Here is a 24,519-nt window from a genome sequence, read left to right as displayed (position 1 = left end):
CCCAGGGTCAGCTCGGTGAGTTGAAACAGGAGAACAGTTCTCCCAGGGTCAGCTAGATGAGGTGAAACAGGGGAACAGCAGTTCTCCCAGGGTCAGCACGACGAGTTGAAACAGGAGAACAGCAGTTCTCCCAGGGTCAGCTAGATGAGGTGAAACAGGGGAACAGCAGTTCTCCCAGGGTCAGCACGACGAGTTGAAACAGGAGAACAGCAGTTCTCCCAGGGTCAGCTAGATGAGCTGAAACAGGGGAACAGCAGTTCTCCCAGGGTCAGCTCGGTGAGTTGAAACAGGAGAACAGCAGTTCTCCCAGGGTCAGCTAGATGAGGTGAAACAGGGGAACAGCAGTTCTCCCAGGGTCAGCACGACGAGTTGAAACAGGAGAACAGGCAAGATGACAGCAATCTGTAAGCCATTGAGAGAAGACATCAGTTCTGTGTGTGAATCCATGACAACAATGATGGAGAAATCCGATTATCTCCAGGGACAATCAAGGGGGAACAACATGGTTGTGGATGGAATTGCAGAATCTCCACATGAGACCTGAGTTCCAGTGTTTCAGGGGCTGGCAGCATAGCTGTGCCCAGGTGAGGAGGCAGGACTCTGGGGCTGGTCCTCGGTCTGAAGGGGCATCACTAGGGTCTCTCAACGGAGAGGACTAGGCACAACAACGTATGCGGAGAGGTCATTTAAGGATCTACTAGACTGACAGCACATGTCCTCTGTTGTAGGGTTTTGTCTGTTACGCAAAACAGTCTGCGCTGAGTCCTCTCCTGACCTCTCTTCTAACGAATCAGTAAGTGTGTGTGTGTGTCAATTCTCTGAATAATTGTGTGTTAATCACGCAATCTGCCAACTCAACTCTTTTGTTTTGGTTCAGTAGCAACACGTATCAGACCCGGAAGCACATTCCACTCAGGGGGTAGATCGGTTGGACCCTCCCGGGCGGTAGATCAGTTAGACCCTCCTGGGCGGTAGATCGGTTAGACCCTCCCGGGCGGTAGATCGGTTAGACCCTCCCAGGGGGTAGATCGGTTAGACCCTCCCAGGGGGTAGATCGGTTAGACCCTCCCAGGGGGTAGATCGGTTAGACCCTCCCAAGCCGTAGATCTGTTAGACCCTCCCGGGCGGTAGATCGGTTCAGAGACAACCCATCAATATGAGGTTCAGTGTAAATATATATACACACACTAAATAAAAGGGGCACAGTGAACAAAACATTAAGAACACCTTCCTGATATTGAGTTGCACCCCCTTTTGCCCTCAGAACAGCCTCAATCAGTCGGTTTTCGAAAGTGTTCCACAGGGATGCTGGTCCATGTTGACTCTACAAGGTGTTGAAAGCGTTCCACAGGGATGCTGGTCCATGTTGACTCTACAAGGTGTTGAAAGCGTTCCACAGGGATGCTGGTCCATGTTGACTCTACAAGGTGTCTAAAGTGTTCCACAGGGGATGCTGGTCCATGTTGACTCTACAAGGTGTCTAAAGTGTTCCACAGGGATGCTGGTCCATGTTGACTCTACAAGGTGTTGAAAGCGTTCCACAGGGATGCTGGTCCATGTTGACTCCAATGCTTCCCACAGTTGTGTCAAGTTGGCTGGATGTCCTTTGGGTGGTGGACCATTCTTGATACACAGGAAAGTGTTGAGCGTGAAAAACTCAGCAGCATTGCAGTTCTTGACACAACCAGTGTGCCTGGTACCTACTACCATACCCCCGTTCAAAGGGCACTTAGATCTTTTGTCTTGATCATTTACCCTCTCAATGGCACCCATACACAATCTATGTCTCCAGGCTTAAAAAGCCTTCTTTAAACTTGTCTCCTCCCCTTCATCTACACTGAATGAAGTGGATTCATAGCTTTCACCTGGATTCACCTGGTCAGTCTGCAGCATAGAAAGAGCAGGTGTTCCTAATCTTTTGTCCACTCTGTGTTTAACACAACCACGAACAGTAACAAATAATAATTTTTTATTTTAAAAGTAAAAGACAGACTTTTAAAAAAAAATTTAATAAAAGGGGAAATTTTCTTTAAATACAAACATTTTAACAAAATGTAAGCTGCCTTACCCCCCCTTCCCTCTAGAAAACTAAAATATCCTGGATTCATAGCATCATTCAACCCTCCCTTTCCAAACGCTCCGGAGTGAAGGTTCCCTTATGTACAGATCCAAGCCCCCCCCCCCCCCCCCCTGATGGTCGCGTTCCAGGCAGCCTACATTGCAGATGTTGCATCCACCAATGGTTAGGCAACAGATTGCTATATCATAAGATGTGCTTAGCGGACATGGTAAACACCTATCCAGGTTGTTGTGAGATCAGGCATCTGCAGTGCGGTCATTCTGGAACTGGGCTGTAGGTCTCATTTCCCAGCCTGTTGGGCCTGGCGCCGCAGCAGCACGTAAATCTTCTCCTTGATCCAGTCCTTGTTGTACGGCTGGTACGTCTGTGAGTCCGCACGGTACCTAGGAGGAGACAGACGGAACGATTTATTAAAACGTCTGTGTGTCCGCACGGTACCTAGGAGGAGACAGACGGAACGATATATTAAAACATGGGCTGATACGTCTGTGAGTCCGCACGGTACCTAGGAGGAGACAGACGGAACGATATATTAAAACATGGGCTGATACGTCTGTGAGTCCGCACGGTACCTAGGAGGAGACAGACGGAACGATATATTAAAACATGGGCTGGTACGTCTGTGAGTCCACACGGTACTTAAAGGAGAAAGCACTAGCCTACGTCAATCTACTATCCCCCATAGTACAAATGTTGACCTATTCTATTCTGTGTGAGAAATAAATATCCCAAACATAGTCTGGGACAGTTGTGGGATGTGATAGATCCCCAAATGAATACAAACACTAGCATCCAAAACCCTGCTTTAGCCAATGAGCTTGACGCAACAGATGAGAATGTTTAGCTTAAAATAGGTAGAATTTGACTGCCATCAGGATTCGTGACCGACGGTCGCGTAACAGCTCTAGTAGTGACTGGTTATAGTAGTAATGGTAGTGACTGGTTATAGTAGTGGTAGTGACTGGTTATAGTAGTGGTGGTGACTGGTTATAGTAGTGGTAGTGACTGGTTATAGTAGTGGTAGTGACTGGTTATAGTAGTGGTAGTGACTGGTTATAGTAGTGGTGGTGACTGGTTATAGTAGTGGTAGTGTCTGGTTATAGTAGTGGTAGTAATGGTAGTGTTTGTGCCAAACATAATGCTTTATATTCAGGACAAAGTTAATGTCTTTGTTGTTTTACTTTGGTGAATATCTTTCTTCTTTCCACTCTGTCATTTAGGTTAGTATTGTGGACTAACTACAATGTTGTTGTTCCATCCTCAGTTGTCTCCTATCACAGCCATTAAACTCTAACTGTTTTAAAGTCACCAGTTTCCTTCCTCTCCGGCAACTGAGTTAGGAAGGACGCCTGTATCTTTGTAGTGACTGGGTGTATTGATACACCATCTAAAATGGTTATTAATAACTTCACCATGCTCAAATGCCTACATACGAGCCCCCCCCCCCCCCCGCAAAAAAAAATCCTGAATTAAAATGACCGTGTTGTTATACAATGCATAGCCTATCACTGTTTGAAATTCACTGCTGGACTGAGGGACCTTACAGATAATTGTATGTGTAGGGGTACAGAGGTGAGGTAATCACTCGGAAATCATGTTGAACACGATTATTGCATATATTGTCTGCACATTGCCAGATAACACACAGTAGGCCGACTCATTAGATTCTGATGAAATAGATTTTCTTCAAATCATGTTTTTTATTTTAGACCTGCCTAAATTAAATAACAGATTTATTGTGATGTGTCTATATTAAAATGGATTTATGACTTTTTTTTCCCCTTTAAAAACGTTTTCAAAGCTGCACATCATTCGTGGGCTGCTAAACATGAATTGCTGTTTATTAACGGTCAATTATAGTGAAACCGACAGGCCCTAGCCACAGCCACAGCCACAGCCACAGCCCTAGCTGCTACCATGAATACGGATAATCCTGAACGAATCGTGAATAATGAGTGGGAAAGTTAGAGGGTCAAAGTTCATACCTCCAAGACATGCTAACCTCCCCTGTTATTGGATTTATAATTTTAAAAAAATTAAATAAATAATCATAAATCATCGTAAGAAGGGCTTTATAAAAACATTTGATTTGAAACCTAGGACGGCTCTTAACAGAGAAGTAGTACAAACTTCGGTAAACACTTAAAAAGTCTGTGGATATAATGCATTTTTACACGTTATATGCATCGACACACTTGTCATCATAATAACAATTCAAAACACAAATCACAGGTTAATATATATTAATTCCCAGACAAAAATACATGGATTTGATCCTGTTCAGACAGGGACCTTGTGGGCTTAACAGATAGGTGGAGAATTGGGACGCAACCTAAAGTATGTACACGTTTTCGTATTTATTTAAACTTTTATTTTACTAGGCAAGTCAGTTAAGAACAAGTTCTTATTAACAATGACGGCCTAGGAACAGTGGGTTAACTGCCTTGTTCAGGGGCAGAACGACAAATTTGTACCGTATCAGCTTGGAGATTCGATCCAGCAACCTTTCGATTACTGGCCCAACGCTCTTACCACCAGGCCACCCGCCTCCTCCTCCAACCACCAGGCCACCCGCCTCCTCCAACCACCCACCTCCTCCAACCACCAGGCCGGCTACCCGCCTCCTCCAACCACCAGGCCGGCTACCCGCCTCCTCCAACCACCAGGCCGGCTACCCGCCTCCTCCAACCACCAGGCCGGCTACCCGCCTCCTCCAACCACCAGGCCGGCTACCCGCCTCCTCCAACCACCAGGCCGGCTACCCGCCTCCTCCAACCACCAGGCCACCCTCCTCCTCCAACCACCAGGCCACCCTCCTCCTCCAACCACCAGGCCACCCTCCTCCTCCAACCACCAGGCCACCCTCCTCCTCCAACCACCAGGCCACCCTCCTCCTCCAACCACCAGGCCACCCGCCTCCTCCAACCACCAGGCCACCCGCCTCCTCCAACCACCAGGCCACCCGCCTCCTCCAACCACCAGGCCACCCGCCTCCTCCAACCACCAGGCCACCCGCCTCCTCTAACCACCAGGCCACCCGCCTCCTCTAACCACCAGGCTACCCGCCTCCTCTAACCACCAGGCTACCCGCCTCCTCTAACCACCAGGCTACCCGCCTCCTCTAACCACCAGGCTACCCGCCTCCTCTAACCACTAGGCTACCCGCCTCCTCTAACCACTAGGCTACCCGCCTCCTCTAACCACTAGGCTACCCGCCTCCTCTAACCACTAGGCTACCCGCCTCCTCTAACCACTAGGCTACCCGCCTCCTCTAACCACCAGGCTACCCGCCTCCTCTAACCACCAGGCTACCCGTCTCCTCTAACCACCAGACTACCCGCCTCCTCTAACCACCAGGCCACCCGTCTCCTCTAACCACCAGGCCACCCGTCTCCTCTAACCACTAGGCTACCCGCCTCCTCTAACCACCAGGCCACCCGTCTCCTCTAACCACCAGGCCACCCGTCTCCTCTAACCACCAGGCCACCCGCCTCCTCTAACCACCAGGCTACCCGTCTCGTCTAACCACCAGACTACCCGCCTCCTCTAACCACTAGGCTACCTGCCTCCTCTAACCACTAGGCTACCTGCCTCCTCTAACCACTAGGCTACCCGCCTCCTCTAACCACTAGGCTACCCGCCTCCTCTAACCACTAGGCTACCCGCCACCTCTAACCACTAGGCTACCCGTCTCCTCTAACCACTAGGCTACCCGCCTCCTCTAACCACCAGGCCACCCGCCTCCTCTAACCACCAGGCTACCCGCCTCCTCTAACCACTAGGCTACCTGCCACCTCTAACCACTAGGCTACCTGCCACCTATAACCACTAGGCTACCTGCCACCTCTAACCACTAGGCCACCCGTCTCCTCCAACCACCAGGCTACCCGCCTCCTCTAACCACTAGGCTACCCGCCACCTCTAACCACTAGGCTACCTGCCACCTATAACCACTAGGCTACCTGCCACCTCTAACCACTAGGCTACCCGTCTCCTCTAACCACCAGGCTACCCGCCTCCTCTAACCACTAGGCTACCTGCCACCTCTAACCACTAGGCTACCTGCCACCTATAACCACTAGGCTACCTGCCACCTCTAACCACTAGGCCACCCGTCTCCTCCAACCACCAGGCCACCCGCCTCCTCTAACCACCAGGCTACCCGCCTCCTCTAACCACTAGGCTACCCGCCACCTCTAACCACTAGGCTACCTGCCACCTATAACCACTAGGCTACCTGCCACCTCTAACCACTAGGCTACCCGTCTCCTCTAACCACCAGGCTACCTGCCTCCTCTAACCACTAGGCTACCTGCCACCTCTAACCACTAGGCTACCTGCCACCTCTAACCACTAGGCTACCCGCCACCTCTAACCACTAGGCTACCCGTCTCCTCTAACCAACAGGCTACCTGCCTCCTCTAACCACTAGGCTACCTGCCTCCTCTAACCACTAGGCTACCTGCCACCTCTACACTCCAACCACCAGGCTACCTGCCTCCTCTAACCACTAGGCTACCTGCCACCTCTACACTCTAACCACTAGTCTACCTGCCTCCTCTAACCGCCAGGTTACCTGCCTCCTCTAACCACTAGGCTACCTGCCACCTCTACACTCCAACCACCAGGCTACCTGCCACCTCTAACCACTAGGCTACCTGCCACCTCTAACCACTAGGCTACCTGCCACCTCTAACCACTAGGCTACCTGCCACCTCTAACCACTAGGCTACCTGCCACCTCTAACCACTAGGCTACCTGCCACCTCTAACCACTAGGCTACCTGCCACCTCTAACCACTAGGCTACCTGCCACCTCTAACCACTAGGCTACCTGCCACCTCTAACCACTAGGCTACCTGCCACCTCTAACCACTAGGCTACCTGCCACCTCTAACCACTAGGCTACCTGCCTCCTCTAACCACTAGGCTACCTGCCTCCTCTAACCACTAGGCTACCTGCCTCCTCTAACCACTAGGCTACCTGCCTCCTCTAACCACTAGGCTACCTGCCTCCTCTAACCACTAGGCTACCTGCCTCCTCTAACCACTAGGCTACCTGCCTCCTCTACACTCTAACCACTAGTCTACCTGCCACCTCTACACTCTAACCACTAGGCTACCTGCCTCCTCTAACCACTAGGCTACCTGCCTCCTCTAACCACTAGGCTACCTGCCTCCTCTAACCACTAGGCTACCTGCCTCCTCTAACCACTAGGCTACCTGCCTCCTCTACACTCTAACCACTAGTCTACCTGCCACCTCTACACTCTAACCACTAGGCTACCTGCCTCCTCTAACCACTAGGCTACCTGCCTCCTCTAACCACTAGACTACCTGCCTCCTCTACACTCTAACCACTAGGCTACCTGCCTCCTCTACACTCTAACCACTAGGCTACCTGCCTCCTCTAACCACTAGTCTACCTGCCTCCTCTACACTCTAACCACTAGTCTACCTGCCTCCTCTACACTCTAACCACTAGTCTACCTGCCTCCTCTACACTCTAACCACTAGGCTACCCGCCTCCTCTAACCACTAGGCTACCCGCCTCCTCTAACCACTAGGCTACCTGCCTCCTCTAACCACTAGTCTACCTGCCTCCTTCCACATGTTGTGGTGGAAAGTCCCTCCAGCCAAAATGCATACACCAATTTACGCGTTTAAATCTTTGACAGGGGCGGTGTACTTCAGGAAAAGGTTGGAAAATCCAGACACATCGAAATCCGCGTGAAAAACAATGTACCGCAGTTTGACTTACACCAAGCAGCTGAGGTCAGCCAGGTCATGGATGAAGTCAAACAGTTGACTGATGTCATAGGTGATGGATGGTGTGTTGGGGTTCATTCTCTTCAGGTGCTCCTCGTACATCTTACACACACCTGGAAGGAGAGTCATACATCTGTCACAGGCATCAAAATTCACCACAAATAACAACAGGCCTAGGCATAACTGAGAAATTTATTAGGTAATTTTATGAATTGCACAGCGTGCATGCAACGCCATTAAAAAGAGGATTGTTCGCCTTTTGGTTACCCCACAGTGCACAATAATGAAGTCTATTCCTGCTGAAATAGTAAACCACTACTTTAAGATGAAGCACCCCCAAGCATTCAGTTGGGACAAGGACTGGGTATTTAGCCTATGGGGTGGAGCTCTCAACCCTGTTCCTGAAGAGCTGCCGTCCTATAGGTTCACTCCAACCCTGTTCCTGGAGAGCTACCCTCCTATAGGTTCACTCCAAACCTGTTCCTGAAGAGCTGCCGTCCTATAGGTTCACTCCAACCCTGTTCCTGGAGAGCTACCCTCCTATAAGTTCACTCCAAACCTGTTCCTGAAGAGCTGCCGTCCTATAGGTTCACTCCAACCCTGTTCCTGAAGAACTACCCTCCTATAGGTTCACTCCAACCCTGTTCCTGGAGAACTACCCTCCTATAGGTTCACTCCAACCCTGTTCCTGAAGAACTACCCTCCTATAGGTTCACTCCAACCCTGTTCCCGGAGAGCTATAATCCTATAGGTTCACTCCAACCCTGTTCCTGGAGAACTACCATCCTATAGGTTCACTCCAACCCTGTTCCTGGAGAACTACCGTCCTATAGGTTCACTCCAACCCTGTTCCTGGAGAGTCTGTCAATTTACCTTCCATGCACTCGTTGACTGATTCATAGTCAGCATATGTCCGTCCCTCTGGTCTCTTGGTGGGCTGGACCAACAGGATCGTATGAGACTGCAACAATAACAGAACACAGTAGACATGTCAGTTCTCAAATCAACTTTTCAGTTTCAGTAAGATTAATACAACTCAAATACCAGGTTAGTGGTATTTTATAGCATCTCTGTCAAGCAGTGGAACACACACAGCCCCGTCAAGCAGTGGAACACACACAGCCCCGTCAAGCAGTGGAACACACAGCCCCGTCAAGCAGTAGAACACACAGCCCCGTCAAGCAGTGGAACACACTGCCCCGTCAAGCAGTAGAACACACAGCCCCGTCAAGCAGTAGAACACACAGCCCCGTCAAGCAGTAGAACACACAGCCCCGTCAAGCAGTAGAACACACAGCCCCGTCAAGCAGTGGAACACACTGCCCCGTCAAGCAGTAGAACACACTGCCCCGTCAAGCAGTAGAACACACAGCCCCGTCAAGCAGTAGAACACACAGCCCCGTCAAGCAGTGGAACACACTGCCCCGTCAAGCAGTAGAACACACTGCCCCGTCAAGCAGTGGAACACACACAGCCCCGTCAAGCAGTAGAACACACACAGCCCCGTCAAGCAGTAGAACACACACAGCCCCGTCAAGCAGTGGAACACACAGCCCCGTCAAGCAGTAGAACACACACAGCCCCGTCAAGCAGTAGAACACACACAGCCCCGTCAAGCAGTGGAACACACAGCCCCGTCAAGCAGTGGAACACACAGCCCCGTCAAGCAGTAGAACACACACAGCCCCGTCAAGCAGTAGAACACACACAGCCCCGTCAAGCAGTGGAACACACAGCCCCGTCAAGCAGTGGAACACACTGCCCCGTCAAGCAGTAGAACACACTGCCCCGTCAAGCAGTGGAACACACACTGCCCCGTCAAGCAGTGGAACACACACTGCCCCGTCAAGCAGTGGAACACACTGCCCCGTCAAGCAGTAGAACACACTGCCCCGTCAAGCAGTAGAACACACTGCCCCGTCAAGCAGTAGAACACACTGCCCCGTCAAGCAGTGGAACACACTGCCCCGTCAAGCAGTAGAACACACTGCCCCGTCAAGCAGTAGAACACACTGCCCCGTCAAGCAGTAGAACACACAGCCCCGTCAAGCAGTGGAACACACACAGCCCCGTCAAGCAGTGGAACACACAGCCCCGTCAAGCAGTGGAACACACAGCCCCGTCAAGCAGTAGAACACACTGCCCCGTCAAGCAGTAGAACACACAGCCCCGTCAAGCAGTGGAACACACAGCCCCGTCAAGCAGTGGAACACACTGCCCCGTCAAGCAGTGGAACACACAGCCCCGTCAAGCAGTGGAACACACTGCCCCGTCAAGCAGTGGAACACACTGCCCCGTCAAGCAGTGGAACACACACAGCCCCGTCAAGCAGTGGAACACACAGCCCCGTCAAGCAGTGGAACACACAGCCCCGTCAAGCAGTGGAACACACAGCCCCGTCAAGCAGTGGAACACACAGCCCCGTCAAGCAGTGGAACACACAGCCCCGTCAAGCAGTGGAACACACAGTAGCATATGGTAAATCAGAAGCACATACCGTTTGTGCATTTGGTAAATATTAAATAGCTGATTGTCAAGTTGCTGCTATCAGTGAGAAGTATGAAAAATAGCCCTAGGTTTAATGAAATATGGCAAAGTTAAATCGCGGGATAAACACAAAAGTATGAATGATTTAAAACTTATTGTATTCCCATTAGTAGTTTATACCAGGACCCATCTCATTTCCTCGTCCAGTCTAGATGGTAGGCTATACCAGGACCCATCTCATTTCCTCGTCCAGTCTAGATGGTAGGCTATACCAGGACCCATCTCCTTTCCTTGTCCAGTCTAGATGATAGGCTATACCAGGACCCATCTCCTTTCCTCGTCCAGTCGGTAGGCTATACCATTACCCATCTCATTTCCTCGTCCAGTCTAGACGGTAGGCTATACCATTACCCATCTCCTTTCCTCGTCCAGTCTAGACGGTAGGCTATACCAGGACCCATCTCATTTCCTCGTCCAGTCTAGATGGTAGGCTATACCAGGACCCATCTCATTTCCTCGTCCAGTCTAGACGGTAGTTTATACCAGGACCCATCTCATTTCCTCGTCCAGTCTAGATGGTAGGCTATACCAGGACCCATCTCATTTCCTCATCCAGTCTAGATGGTAGGCTATACCAGGACCCATCTCATTTCCTCGTCCAGTCTAGATGATAGGCTATACCAGGACCCATCTCCTTTCCTCGTCCAGTCTAGATGATAGGCTATACCAGGACCCATCTCCTTTCCTCGTCCAGTCGGTAGGCTATACCATTACCCATCTCATTTCCTCGTCCAGTCTAGACGGTAGGCTATACCATTACCCATCTCCTTTCCTCGTCCAGTCTAGACGGTAGGCTATACCAGGACCCATCTCCTTTCCTCGTCCAGTCTAGACGGTAGGCTATACCAGGACCCATCTCCTTTCCTCGTCCAGTCTAGACGGTAGGCTATACCAGGACCCATCTCCTTTCCTCGTCCAGTCTAGACGGTAGGCTATACCAGGACCCATCTCCTTTCCTCGTCCAGTCTAGACGGTAGGCTATACCAGGACCCATCTCCTTTCCTCGTCCAGTCTAGACGGTAGGCTATACCAGGACCCATCTCCTTTCCTCGTCCAGTCTAGACGGTAGGCTATACCAGGACCCATCTCCTTTCCTCGTCCAGTCTAGACGGTAGGCTATACCAGGACCCATCTCCTTTCCTCGTCCAGTCTAGACGGTAGGCTATACCAGGACCCATCTCCTTTCCTCGTCCAGTCTAGACGGTAGGCTATACCAGGACCCATCTCCTTTCCTCGTCCAGTCTAGACGGTAGGCTATACCAGGACCCATCTCATTTCCTCGTCCAGTCTAGATGGTAGGCTATACCAGGACCCATCTCCTTTCCTTGTCCAGTCTAGACGGTAGGCTATACCAGGACCCATCTCCTTTCCTCGTCCAGTCTAGATGGTAGGCTATACCATTACCCATCTCCTTTCCTCGTCCAGTCTAGACGGTAGGCTATACCAGGACCCATCTCCTTTCCTCGTCCAGTCTAGACGGTAGGCTATACCAGGACCCATCTCCTTTCCTCGTCCAGTCTAGACGGTAGGCTATACCAGGACCCATCTCCTTTCCTCGTCCAGTCTAGATGGTAGGCTATACCAGGACCCATCTCCTTTCCTCGTCCAGTCTAGACGGTAGGCTATACCAGGACCCATCTCCTTTCCTCGTCCAGTCTAGATGGTAGGCTATACCAGGACCCATCTCCTTTCCTCGTCCAGTCTAGATGGTAGGCTATACCAGGACCCATCTCCTTTCCTCGTCCAGTCTAGATGGTAGGCTATACCAGGACCCATCTCCTTTCCTCGTCCAGTCTAGATGGTAGGCTATACCAGGACCCATCTCCTTTCCTCGTCCAGTCTAGATGGTAGGCTAAACCATTACCCATCTCCTTTCCTCGTCCAGTCTAGATGGTAGGCTAAACCATTACCCATCTCCTTTCCTCGTCCAGTCTAGACGGTAGGCTATACCAGGACCCATCTCATTTCCTCGTCCAGTCTAGACGGTAGGCTATACCAGGACCCATCTCCTTTCCTCGTCCAGTCTAGACGGTAGGCTATACCAGGACCCATCTCCTTTCCTCGTCCAGTCTAGACGGTAGGCTATACCAGGACCCATCTCCTTTCCTCGTCCAGTCTAGACGGTAGGCTATACCAGGACCCATCTCATTTCCTCGTCCAGTCTAGATGGTAGGCTATACCAGGACCCATCTCCTTTCCTTGTCCAGTCTAGACGGTAGGCTATACCAGGACCCATCTCCTTTCCTTGTCCAGTCTAGATGGTAGGCTAAACCATTACCCATCTCCTTTCCTCGTCCAGTCTAGATGGTAGGCTATACCAGGACCCATCTCATTTCCTCGTCCAGTCTAGACGGTAGGCTATACCAGGACCCATCTCCTTTCCTCGTCCAGTCTAGACGGTAGTTTATACCAGGACCCATCTCCTTTCCTCGTCCAGTCTAGATGGTCCAGTCTAGATGGTAGGCTATACCAGGACCCATATTACTTTGCAGACAGAGTTCAGTGTGTCAAATCGGAGGGCATGCTGTCCGGTCCTCTGGCAGTCTCTATGGGGGTGCCACAGGGTTCAATTCTCGGGCCGACTCTTTTCTCTGTATATATCAATGATGTTTCTCATGCTGCGGGCGATTCCCTGATCCACCTCTACGCAGACGACACCATTCTATATACTTCCGGCCCGTCCTTGGACACTGTGCTATCTAACCTCCAAACGAGCTTCAATGCCATACAGCACTCCTTCCGTGGCCTCCAACTGCTCTTAAACGCTAGTAAAACCAAATGCATGCTTTTCAACCGTTCGCTGCCTGCACCCGCACGCCTGACCAGCATCACCACCCTGGATGGTTCCGACCTTGAATATGTGGACATCTATAAGTACCTAGGTGTCTGGCTAGACTCTAAACTCTCCTTCCAGACCCATATCAAACATCTCCAATCGAAAATCAAATCAAGAGTCGGCTTTCTATTCCGCAACAAAGCCTCCTTCACTCACGCCGCCAAACTTACCCTAGTAAAACTGACTATCCTACCGATCCTCGACTTCGGCGATGTCATCTACAAAATTGCTTCCAACACTCTACTCAGCAAACTGGATGCAGTTTATCACAGTGCCATCCGTTTTGTCACTAAAGCACCTTATACCACCCACCACTGCGACTTGTATGCTCTAATCGGCTGGCCCTCGCTACATATTCGTCGCCAGACCCACTGGCTCCAGCTCATCTACAAGTCCATGCTAGGTAAAGCTCCGCCTTATCTCAGTTCACTGGTTACGATGGCAACACCCATCCGTAGCACGCGCTCCAGCAGGTGTATCTCACTGATCATCCCTAAAGCCAACACCTCATTTGGCCGCCTTTCGTTCCAGTTCTCTGCTGCCTGTGATTGGAACGAATTGCAAAAATCACTGAAGTTGGAGACTTTTATCTCCCTCACCAACTTCAAACATCTGCTATCTGAGCAGCTAACCGATCGCTGCAGCTGTACATAGTCTATTGGTAAATAGCCCACCCATTTTCACCTACCTCATCCCCATACTGTTTTTATTTATTTATTTTTCTGCTCTTTTGCACACCAATATCTCTACCTTTACATCTGCATAATTGTAATTATTTGCCTACCTTCTCATGCCTTTTGCACACAATGTATATATAGACTCCCCTTTTTTCTACTGTGTTATTGACTTGTTAATTGTTTACTCCATGTGTAACTCTGTGTTGTCTGTTCACACTGCTATGCCTTATCTTGGCCAGGTCGCAGTTGCAAATGAGAACTTGTTCTCAACTAGCCTACCTGGTTAAATAAAGGTGAAATAAAAAAAAATAAAAAAACCCATCTCCTTTCCTCGTCCAGTCTAGATGGTAGGCTATACCAGGACCCATCTCCTTTCCTCGTCCAGTCTAGACGGTAGGCTATACCAGGACCCATCTCCTTTCCTCGTCCAGTCTAGACGGTAGGCTATACCAGGACCCATCTCCTTTCCTCGTCCAGTCTAGACGGTAGGCTATACCAGGACCCATCTCCTTTCCTCGTCCAGTCTAGACGGTAGGCTATACCAGGACCCATCTCATTTCCTCGTCCAGTCTAGATGGTAGGCTATACCAGGACCCATCTCCTTTCCTTGTCCAGTCTAGACGGTAGGCTATACCAGGACCCATCTCCTTTCCTCGTCCAGTCTAGATGGTAGGCTATACCATTACCCATCTCCTTTCCTCGTCCAGTCTAGACGGTAGGCTATACCAGGACCCATCTCCTTTCCTCGTCCAGTCTAGACGGTAGGCTATACCAGGACCCATCTCCTTTCCTCGTCCAGTCTAGACGGTAGGCTATACCAGGACCCATCTCCTTTCCTCGTCCAGTCTAGATGGTAGGCTATACCAGGACCCATCTCCTTTCCTCGTCCAGTCTAGACGGTAGGCTATACCAGGACCCATCTCCTTTCCTCGTCCAGTCTAGATGGTAGGCTATACCAGGACCCATCTCCTTTCCTCGTCCAGTCTAGATGGTAGGCTATACCAGGACCCATCTCCTTTCCTCGTCCAGTCTAGACGGTAGGCTATACCAGGACCCATCTCCTTTCCTCGTCCAGTCTAGATGGTAGGCTATACCAGGACCCATCTCCTTTCCTCGTCCAGTCTAGATGGTAGGCTATACCAGGACCCATCTCCTTTCCTCGTCCAGTCTAGATGGTAGGCTATACCAGGACCCATCTCCTTTCCTCGTCCAGTCTAGATGGTAGGCTAAACCATTACCCATCTCCTTTCCTCGTCCAGTCTAGACGGTAGGCTATACCAGGACCCATCTCCTTTCCTCGTCCAGTCTAGACGGTAGGCTATACCAGGACCCATCTCATTTCCTTCTCATCCAGTCTAGATGGTAGGCTACACCAGGACCCATCTCATTTCCTTCTCATCCAGTCTAGACCGTAGGCTACACCAGGACCCATCTCATTTCCTTCTCATCCAGTCTAGACCGTAGACCCGGTGTTTTGAAGGTTCGATATAGCTGTGGAAACCTTTGGCCTTTTATCACCAATCCTTCCAATACAAAATATACTGTAGCAGTTTCACACAGATCTACAAGCTGCCTCCAGTTGGGGAACCACTTTCTCCCGAATTAGGCGTGTGTTCCGCGCATGCTCCATTACACAGGTGGCCGCCGCTGTCTGTCTTCCATAAAACATGCGCTGTAACATGGATTTATGGCCGTGTGGAAACAAGGTGAGTATCTTTTTAACATTTGTATTATTTCTCGCTGATTTGAAAGAGAAGGTCCTTATGCCTCCAAACCTGTACCGCAAGCGACGCGTTTTAATGTTCAGATTGAGTTTCGGGATTTTTAACTAAACCTCCCCCCCTTACATGAGACGCCTTTGTCCAATGACGAATGTAATGTGGAACAGAGTGATGACAAAGGGCTACAGTAACTCGGAATACAACACAGGATGACAATGACTGGTCAATTAACACGCAGACTGAAATATATAGCTGAACATTATTATAACACGATGTAATATAAGAAGCTGGTATACGACAGTCATATGTTTAAAAACGACTCACTTCATTAGCAAACTAGTTAACGTTCATCCGTTCGTTGATTGACATGCGTGCAGTTTTAAAACAAGGCTAGCTAGTAATCTACTCAATCATTTTCCCCAGGTAAACTACTCGAATGCAAATCTATAGATGTTATTTAAAAAAAATACAACTAACCATAATTCCTTCACCGTGCTCTTGAAGTAAGTAAGATTTCTCGTGCTACACGATTTAGATTTGATGGCACAACAAGACCGGATGTGACTTTTGATACCGGAAGAATTACTTTCGGAACGCGAGAAGGGTTAGTGCTATATTCGATCCTTGGGACGTTCCAAAACTAGTGTTACCATGTTTGCGGTTTTCAAGCTAAAATTGGACTGCTTTGAAAACGATGTCGCGGGTGAAAATGTATTGGTGGCTGTCTGCGGGTTTTTGGGCTATTTCTAACTTGCACCGCGGTCGCCATGGCATTTTTCTTAAATATACACATGTATTTGTCTGTGACCTGCTGCTGACTGTCAGGCACGCTGTTCCTCAGTAGCCCATTCCAGCAGGCCATTGGGAAACACAAGCACTTCTTATCTCGAAATCGCCTCGCTATTCATGTTGAATAAATTAGTCTGTTAATTTTAGCTAAGAAAGCTGCTAAATCGTTCAGTTTACATCCTGTCAAGTCTACTGTATACTATCTGAAATTAGATGTAGGCCTATCAGGGGCTGTAGTCTACCTACCTTTTATCTAAGCAAACGATGGCAAAATTGAATGACAATCATAAACCCAGATTTATGTCTGTATTCTAAGCCTATTAAAATTACAAGTCAATCTCTGAAAAGGGACATTTATAACGGTTTGTAGTCTGAACATCTGGCACATAATAACAGCACAATTGCCAAGTGTTCATCCAAGTGTTTCTTGCTCAGAGATTGAGATCCACTGCCCAACTTTCATCACTCAAACTCTCCTGTCGGGTTTATCTATAGTTATGCACATGTGCAAAGGGGATTTATTTACAATTATAAACCTAATTCGAGCCTTGAATACTGATTGGCTGAAAGCCGTGGTATATTTAAGAATTAAAGCCCGAAGGGGGTGTGATATATGGACAATATACCACAGCTAAGGTCTGTTCTTACGCTCGACACAACGCGGAGTGCCTGGATACAGCCCTTAGCTGTGGTATATTGGTCATATATCCCCGAGGTGCCTTATTGCTAATATAAACTGGTTACCAACCTACTTAGAGCAGTAAAAATGCATGTTTTTGTCCTACACGTGTTATACGGTCTGATATACCACGGCTGTCAGCCAATCAGCATTCAGGTTTCGAACCACCCAGTTTATAACAGACCATATACCACAGGTATGACAAAACACACCTTTTTACTGTTCTAATTACGTTGGTAACCAGTATATAATAGCAATAAGGCACCCCTAGGGGGTTGTGGAAGACGTCCCTATCCCATTGAAGAAAATATGAAATGGTTACGGTGTTGGTTAGGTAAGGGTTAAGGTTAAGGTAGGGGGTTAAAAGGGATACTTCGAGATTCTGGCAATGAAGCCGTTTATCGACATCCCCAGAGTCAGATGAACTCATGACTACCATCCAGTATGAAGGAAGTTAGAGGTACTTTCACGAGCCAATGCTAACTAGCGTTAGCGCAATTTATGCAAGTTAGAGGTACTTTCACGAGCCAATGCTAACTAGCGTTAGCGCAATGTATGCAAGTCTATATTATCTACTATTATGCTAGCTGACACCATACACTTCCAGTCATTGCGCTAACGCTAATTAGCAATTGCGCTAACTCTTGGTGTTATGTATTTTATTAGGAATCCCCGTTAGCTGTTTCAAAAGCAGCGGCTACTCTTCCTGGGGTCCAACACAAAACATGAAACATAATACAGGACATTAATAAACAAGAACAGCTCAAGGACAATACGACATACATTTTTTTAAAGGCACATGTAGCCTACATATCAATACATATCAAGGAGAGGCCTTGTGCCTTGAAGTGTTGCTTTCTCTGTTTTTTTTAAACCAGGTTTGCTGTTTATTTGAGCAATATGAGATGGAACGGAGTTCAATGCAATAAGGGCTCCATATAATACTGTACTCTTTCTTGAATTTGTTCTGGATTTGGGGACCGTGAAAAGACCCCTGGTGGCATGTCTGGTGGGGTAAGTGTGTGTGTGTCAGAGCTGTGTGTAAGTTGATGATGCAAACAATTTGGGATTTCCAATACATTCATGTTTCTTATTAAAAAAATAATAAGTTATTCAGGCAGTCTCTCCACAACTCTTAGCCAAGAGAGACTGGCTTGCATAGTATTTATGTATTCTCTCTGATTACAATGAAGAGCAAGACGTGCAGCTCTGTTCTGGGCCAGCTGCAACTTAACTAGGTCTTTCCTTGCAGCACTTGACCACATGGCTGGACAATAATCAAGATTAGACAATACTAGAGCCTGCAGGACTTGACCACACGACTGGACAATAATCAAGATTAGACAAAACTAGAGCCTACAGGACTTGACCACACGACTGGACAATAATCAAGATTAGACAATACTAGAGCCTGCAGGACTTGACCACATGACTGGACAATAATCAAGATTAGACAAAACTAGAGCCTGCAGGACTTGACCACATGACTGGACAATAATCAAGATTAGACAATACTAGAGCCTGCAGGACTTGCTTTTTGGAGAGTGGTGTCAAAAAAGCCTGGATGACCAGGGATGTTCTCTGTGTAGTGAGTCCTCCAGATCAGAGGCAGTAGGGATGACCAGGGATGTTCTCTGTTTAGTGAGTCCTCCAGATCAGAGGCAGTAGGGATGACCAGGGATGTTCTCTGTTTAGTGAGTCCTCCAGATCAGAGGCAGTAGGGATGACCAGGGATGTTCTCTGTTTAGTGAGTCTTCCAGATCAGAGGCAGTAGAGATGACCAGGGATGTTCTCTGTTTAGTGAGTCCTCCAGATCAGAGGCAGTAGGGATGACCAGGGATGTTCTCTGTTTAGTGAGTCCTCCAGATCAGAGGCAGTAGGGATGACCAGGGATGTTCTCTGTTTAGTGAGTCCTCCAGATCAGAGGCAGTAGAGATGACCAGGGATGTTCTCTGTTTAGTCAGTCCTCCAGATCAGAGGCAGTAGGGATGACCAGGGATGTTCTCTGTTTAGTGAGTCCTCCAGATCAGAGGCAGTAGAGATGACCAGGGATTGTCTCTCGATAAGCGCGTGAATTGGACCATTTTCCTGTCAAAATGTAATGAGTACTTTTGTGTGTCAAGAAAAATGTATGGAGTAAAAAGTGCATCATTTTCTTTAGGTAATGTAGTGAACTAAATGTAAAAGTTGGTAAAAACATAAATAATAAAGTAAATAATAGATACCCCTAAAAAAACAACTTTAAAGTATTTTTACTTAAGTACTTTACACCCCAAAATGTAAGACCTCTCTGTTTCCAGAACATACTATAAGGGGGACCCAGACACGGGAGGCAGATGGTTTGGGTCTTGATATCTATTAAACAATCCAAAAGGGGGAGGCAAGAGAACGGTCGTGGACAGGTCAAAAGGTCAAAAGGTCAAAACCAGATCAGAGACCAGGAGGTACAGAGTGACAGGCAGGCAGAATGGTCAGGCAGGCAGGTACGGAGTCCAGAAAACAGGCAAGGGATATGGCTCTGAATATATACAGCAACACCTCCCCTATAAACATTACAGGGATATGACTCTGAATATATACAACACCTCCCCTATAAACATTACAGGGATATGGCTCTGAATATATATACAACAACACCTCCCCTATAAACATTACAGGGATATGACTCTGAATATATATACAACAACACCTCCCCTATAAACATTACAGGGATATGGCTCTGAATATATACAGCACCTCCCCTATAAACATTACAGGGATATGACTCTGAATATATATACAACAACACCTCCCCTATAAACATTACAGGGATATGGCTCTGAATATATACAGCACCTCCCCTATAAACATTACAGGGATATGACTCTGACTATATACAACAACACCTCCCCTATAAACATTACAGGGATATGACTCTGACTATATACAACAACACCTCCCCTATAAACATTACAGGGATATGACTCTGAATATATACAACACCTCCCCTATAAACATTACAGGGATATGGCTCTGAATATATACAACACCTCCCCTATAAACATTACAGGGATATGGCTCTGAATATATACAGTAACACCTCCCCTATAAACATTACAGGGATATGACTCTGAATATAGAGAGCAACACCTCCCCTATAAACATTACAGGGATATGGCTCTGAATATATACAGTAACACCTCCCCTATAAACATTACAGGGATATGACTCTGAATATAGAGAGCAACACCTCCCCTATAAACATTACAGGGATATGGCTCTGAATATATATACAACACCTCCCCTATAAACATTACAGGGATATGACTCTGAATATATACAACACCTCCCCTATAAACATTACAGGGATATGGCTCTGAATATATACAGTAACACCTCCCCTATAAACATTACAGGGATATGGCTCTGAATATAGAGAGCAACACCTCCCCTATAAACATTACAGGGATATGGCTCTGAATATATACAACACCTCCCCTATAAACATTACAGGGATATGGCTCTGAATATATACAGTAACACCTCCCCTATAAACATTACAGGGATATGGCTCTGAATATAGAGAGCAACACCTCCCCTATAAACATTACAGGGATATGGCTCTGAACATATACAGCAACACCTCCCCTATAAACATTCCCGTCTCTTCTATAGATGTTATATCCTTGTATTTCTACTGCTGTATCATCAAATTAATTATCCAAGTGAGTCTCAGAAATGGCTAATATATGAATGTTATCTGATGTTAGCAAGTTATTGATTTCATGAACCTTATTTCTAAGGCTACATATATTAATATTTGTCTGTTTTCGGTCCTTTCCTGGGTAGCTGATCAGAGATAGTAGACATAATATGGAAAAGAACAAACAAAGCAAGAGAAACAAAATATTAATTCAGCAGGCCATTCATCAATTGGTGTATGTGTGTGCTGTAGGGTTGAAGCAACGACCCCACAGGCTTGGCTCTCTCATCCCTTCCAGGCTTCCGGGAGGGAGGGTCATAGCGGATGTAAGCAATGTCCCCACGCGCTCTGGCAGCTTTCATGGCTGGGATCAGTTATTTCCTCTAGTTAGGAACTTCCTTAAAACCACACACAACATAACAAATGTATCCACGAGTCTGACTCTGGGGATGTAGACAAAAAAAAGCTTCATTGCTAAAAATCCCGATTCCCGAAGTAACCCTTTATTAAGGTTCGGGGTTTTTAGGTATGAACTTCCCAAACATCCCAGATAGCACTGACCATAGGGGAAAGTACGGCAGCCTAATGGTGTCTTGAACATAGAAAGGAACAACAAGGAAGACAATTACCGGGTTTCAACCGCAGAATTTCAACACATTCAACCTTTTTCTTTTAAAATTAAATCATTGAAGCAAGCAAGACAGTACCGCCTTGTGATAGTAGGTAAGAAACAGCAGCAAAATGTGCTTGTCAGTAAACTCGACCTTCTCTAAACAAAGCAGAAACGGATGTTAGTCAAGCTAAGCTAAAATAGCTGCGAATCGGGAAGAGGAAAAGTGAATTATTGACCTAACAGTAACGTTAGCTACTGACCACGCCTTTGTTATGGAAAGGAAATTGTTGAATTCAATGCGGATTGGAGTATTTTGTGTGTCCCCCATATCTAGCTTTGGGGCTAATATAGCTCGTTTGTTATACCATGCATTATGCTAGTTACTAGCTAGACAGGAGGAGGGACGACTGGTGAATTTCTCGACCAGACGCTTTTTTGGCGTATTGTCTCCGATCGCAATGTACATTCCACCTTGTGACAAAACAAACAAATAAATAAAGGCAGTACCATCTAACCCTGCACTTATACCCCCCCCCCCCCCCAAAAAAAACCCATCCCAGTGGCTCCCTGGGCGAACCCCGCCTTCGGTTCTGCACTACCTGTCATTTCTATTCAGACATTTTGGAACAACACAAATAAATAATCATAACATTTAACACTATATAAAAAAAAAAAAAGATATACACAAAAATAAGACTCGTAAATATCAAAAAGAAGTAGCAAAGACAAATAGAAACAAATTTGTGTTGATTTGGCACTCGAGCGTCAGTACATTACCCATCCCCCAACACTGTCAACCTAGAGGCAAGACTAAACCAATTCACCTTGGTGCTGTGCAGACTGGTTTTATATTATTATTATTAACCATTTCACACAAACCAGGAAAAAAAATTCAACAATATGTCTGTGAAACTATATATTCACAGTATTAGGACTGAAGTGTGGTTTATTTGGTAGCATTTCATAGTGTGACTGATTTGACTAACTGCATTAGTACTGTACAAAGTTAGAGGTGCGCTATTTGATAGATTCCCCCGCTCCCCCTACCCTGGGCTTCCAGTGGGGAGACCTGAGGTCAACCTACCCCCGCCCCCCTCCCCATCTCGTACTTCTGAGTGAGAGACCTTCCCAGGCAGTAGCCTCCCTAGCGCACAAACTAGAATCAGGGCGCCCACTCCGACAAGGTTAATTGACCCACAGTCCCAAACGGTGACATGATATCATTGGGGCGGCAGGGTAGCCTAGTGGTTAGAGCGTTGGGCTAGTAACCGGAAAGTTGCAAGTTCAAACCCCCGAGCTGACAAGGTAAAAATCTGTCGTTCTGCCCCTGAACAAGGCAGTTAACCCACTGTTCCTAGGCCGTCATTGAAAATAAGAATTTGTTCTTAAACTGACTTGCCTAGTTAAATAAAGGTAAAATTAAAATAAAAAAATTAATTGATGTGACAAGGCAAATGAACGATAGAAAACCGATTGTGCAAAATATCACCATTCCGATTGTATTTTTGTTGTTGTTGTGGTGCGGTTGTTCTGTTTCGCCCCCCTGACAAGATGCCACGCTGAGTGGCTGCCCATGTCGCCTATGCCTCAATCCACCACTGCCCAATCCCACTACTCGGACCTAAACGATCCTACACCAGGCCATGGGCCTGGGAGGATGGAACCCCCTTCTCTCAAAACCTACTGTAGGTCTTCTGGACAGAAATCTCCCAGACCCAATATTTCTCTGCTGCTGCAACTACCACATATCTTGTGTGATTTCCACCTTTCTAAAACTCATCCTCTCTGGCTGTCTCATCAGGCCTACTCAATGGAGGGGCCTCCCAGTCAACTCACTCACCCATGGGCTGTCCTCTACTCTCTTCACTGCCTCAGCATAGGACATTTTCTGCCCCAGCTGCATGGGGGACCCCCACAGTTGACACAGTGCTTTCTCTATCCCAACTGTACACCCCTTCTGATTATACCCGCCTGCATGTTTCTCACATCGTGGGAATCTCATTTCTACACACAGCTGCAACATGTAAGAGTCCTTGGCACCTAAAGCACTGAAGCGGGTTCGGAACATAGGCCCTCACAGAATGGCAAATATAACCTAACCGGGACCTTATCAGGAAGAAACTCCGTGCTAAAGCTCAACAAGACAGACAGGGTATTCTCAGACTCGCCACCGGGTCTACGTCTCACAGTGGGCGTCACAAAAACGAGGAATATTCGTTTTGATTTGATCCACCTTTACACTCAGCGCTGCTCCACTGACCCCTTTTAGCACTGTAGGCTGAGCCCCAAGCAGCGCGACTCGAAGCGCCCGATACAACAAAAAACATAAACGATTCCACTTCTCTAAACTTTCACAGATGCGAAACTATTCCCAGTTTGTCCTTTACCCAGCCTGACACGATGTATGGGTCAATGGGTCGGCCAAAAAGCAGGAATCCAGTCTTTCCAAAAAATCTTACTCCAACCGGTCCAAAATCTTCTCTCAGGGCGTTGGAAGTCTCCATTACATCTGTTGCCACAAATAGACCCAGTTTATCCTGGAATGGCTCTACCTCAAATTACACCTGTCGCCACAAATTGACCCAGTTTATCCTGGAATGGCTCTACCTCAGAGCGCTCACTACTGCCGTCTGACACCATTTCCAGATTCTCAAAAGAGCATGAAGACCTGTAAGTCATTACTTGGTTTTGTAATGAGGAGAACGATGTACTGTATAGCCTTCCCGCGTATCATGCATGGCAATTGAAAATGAAGATGTCAGATGGTACAGATGCTCTAGTCTCTACTCCAAAATTAAACACATTCAGTTGGCCTACAATTATTAGTGATTTGGTATTGGATTGTGAATAGCCTCGTAATATTTAGAACATTTGAAACATTCCCTAATAGGCTTAACATTACCTCTAGCTACAGAATGTCTCACCACCATGCGGTTCCACCTCGTCACCTCTCTTCTTCATTCCTTTCTCCAGCACGCGGGTTGTCAACAGTTGAAATGAAATACATGTTACTATTGATGTTCCTGAACAGATTTAACTTGACTTCCCAAATTAAGCCAAATGGTTAGTCGCAGGAAACAGGGTTGGCTCAGAGCCCATGGCATACAGAGTTTGTGCAGAATATCAG

At 47.5% G+C, this 24,519-nt stretch overlaps 2 protein-coding genes across 3 annotated transcripts in view; one reads left to right on the top strand and one right to left on the bottom strand.

Moving 5' to 3' along the window:
- Positions 1-2,193: 2,193 nt before the first annotated feature.
- Positions 2,194-16,198, bottom strand: LOC139374401 (enhancer of rudimentary homolog). The gene is made up of 4 exons (XM_071115450.1): positions 16,107-16,198; positions 8,722-8,809; positions 7,841-7,961; positions 2,194-2,463 (listed from the first exon to the last, which is right to left on the bottom strand). The coding sequence occupies exons 1-4, from the start codon at positions 16,107-16,109 to the stop codon at positions 2,361-2,363; spliced, it is 315 nt and encodes a 104-aa protein (XP_070971551.1). The 5' UTR covers positions 16,110-16,198; the 3' UTR covers positions 2,194-2,360.
- A 5,139-nt stretch (positions 16,199-21,337) lies between these two features.
- LOC139375471 (presenilin 1) overlaps positions 21,338-24,519 on the top strand; it is a 33,363-nt gene continuing 30,181 nt past the window's right edge. For both annotated transcript variants that reach the window (XR_011627804.1, XM_071117286.1), the window contains exon 1: positions 21,338-21,502. The gene's annotated coding sequence lies outside the window, so the exon portion shown is untranslated. The remainder of the gene's footprint in view (positions 21,503-24,519) is intronic.

The sequence above is a fragment of the Oncorhynchus clarkii genome, chromosome 19 (assembly GCF_045791955.1).
Source record: "Oncorhynchus clarkii lewisi isolate Uvic-CL-2024 chromosome 19, UVic_Ocla_1.0, whole genome shotgun sequence".
NCBI classification, from domain to species: Eukaryota; Metazoa; Chordata; class Actinopteri; order Salmoniformes; family Salmonidae; genus Oncorhynchus; species Oncorhynchus clarkii.
Note: the sequence above shows the minus strand (reverse complement) of the source record. Positions and strands in the feature narration are given on the sequence as shown.

What these genes read in the sequence shown, in the direction of transcription:
- LOC139374401 (XM_071115450.1), bottom strand. An exon ending in AGTCAACGAGTGCATGGAAG is followed by an intron (nt 7,962 to 8,721) that starts GTAAATTGACAG and finishes CTCTCCTTCCAG; the next exon opens with GTGTGTGTAAGATGTACGAG. An exon ending in GCTGACCTCAGCTGCTTGGT is followed by an intron (nt 2,464 to 7,840) that starts GTAAGTCAAACT and finishes GTCTCCTCCTAG; the next exon opens with GTACCGTGCGGACTCACAGA.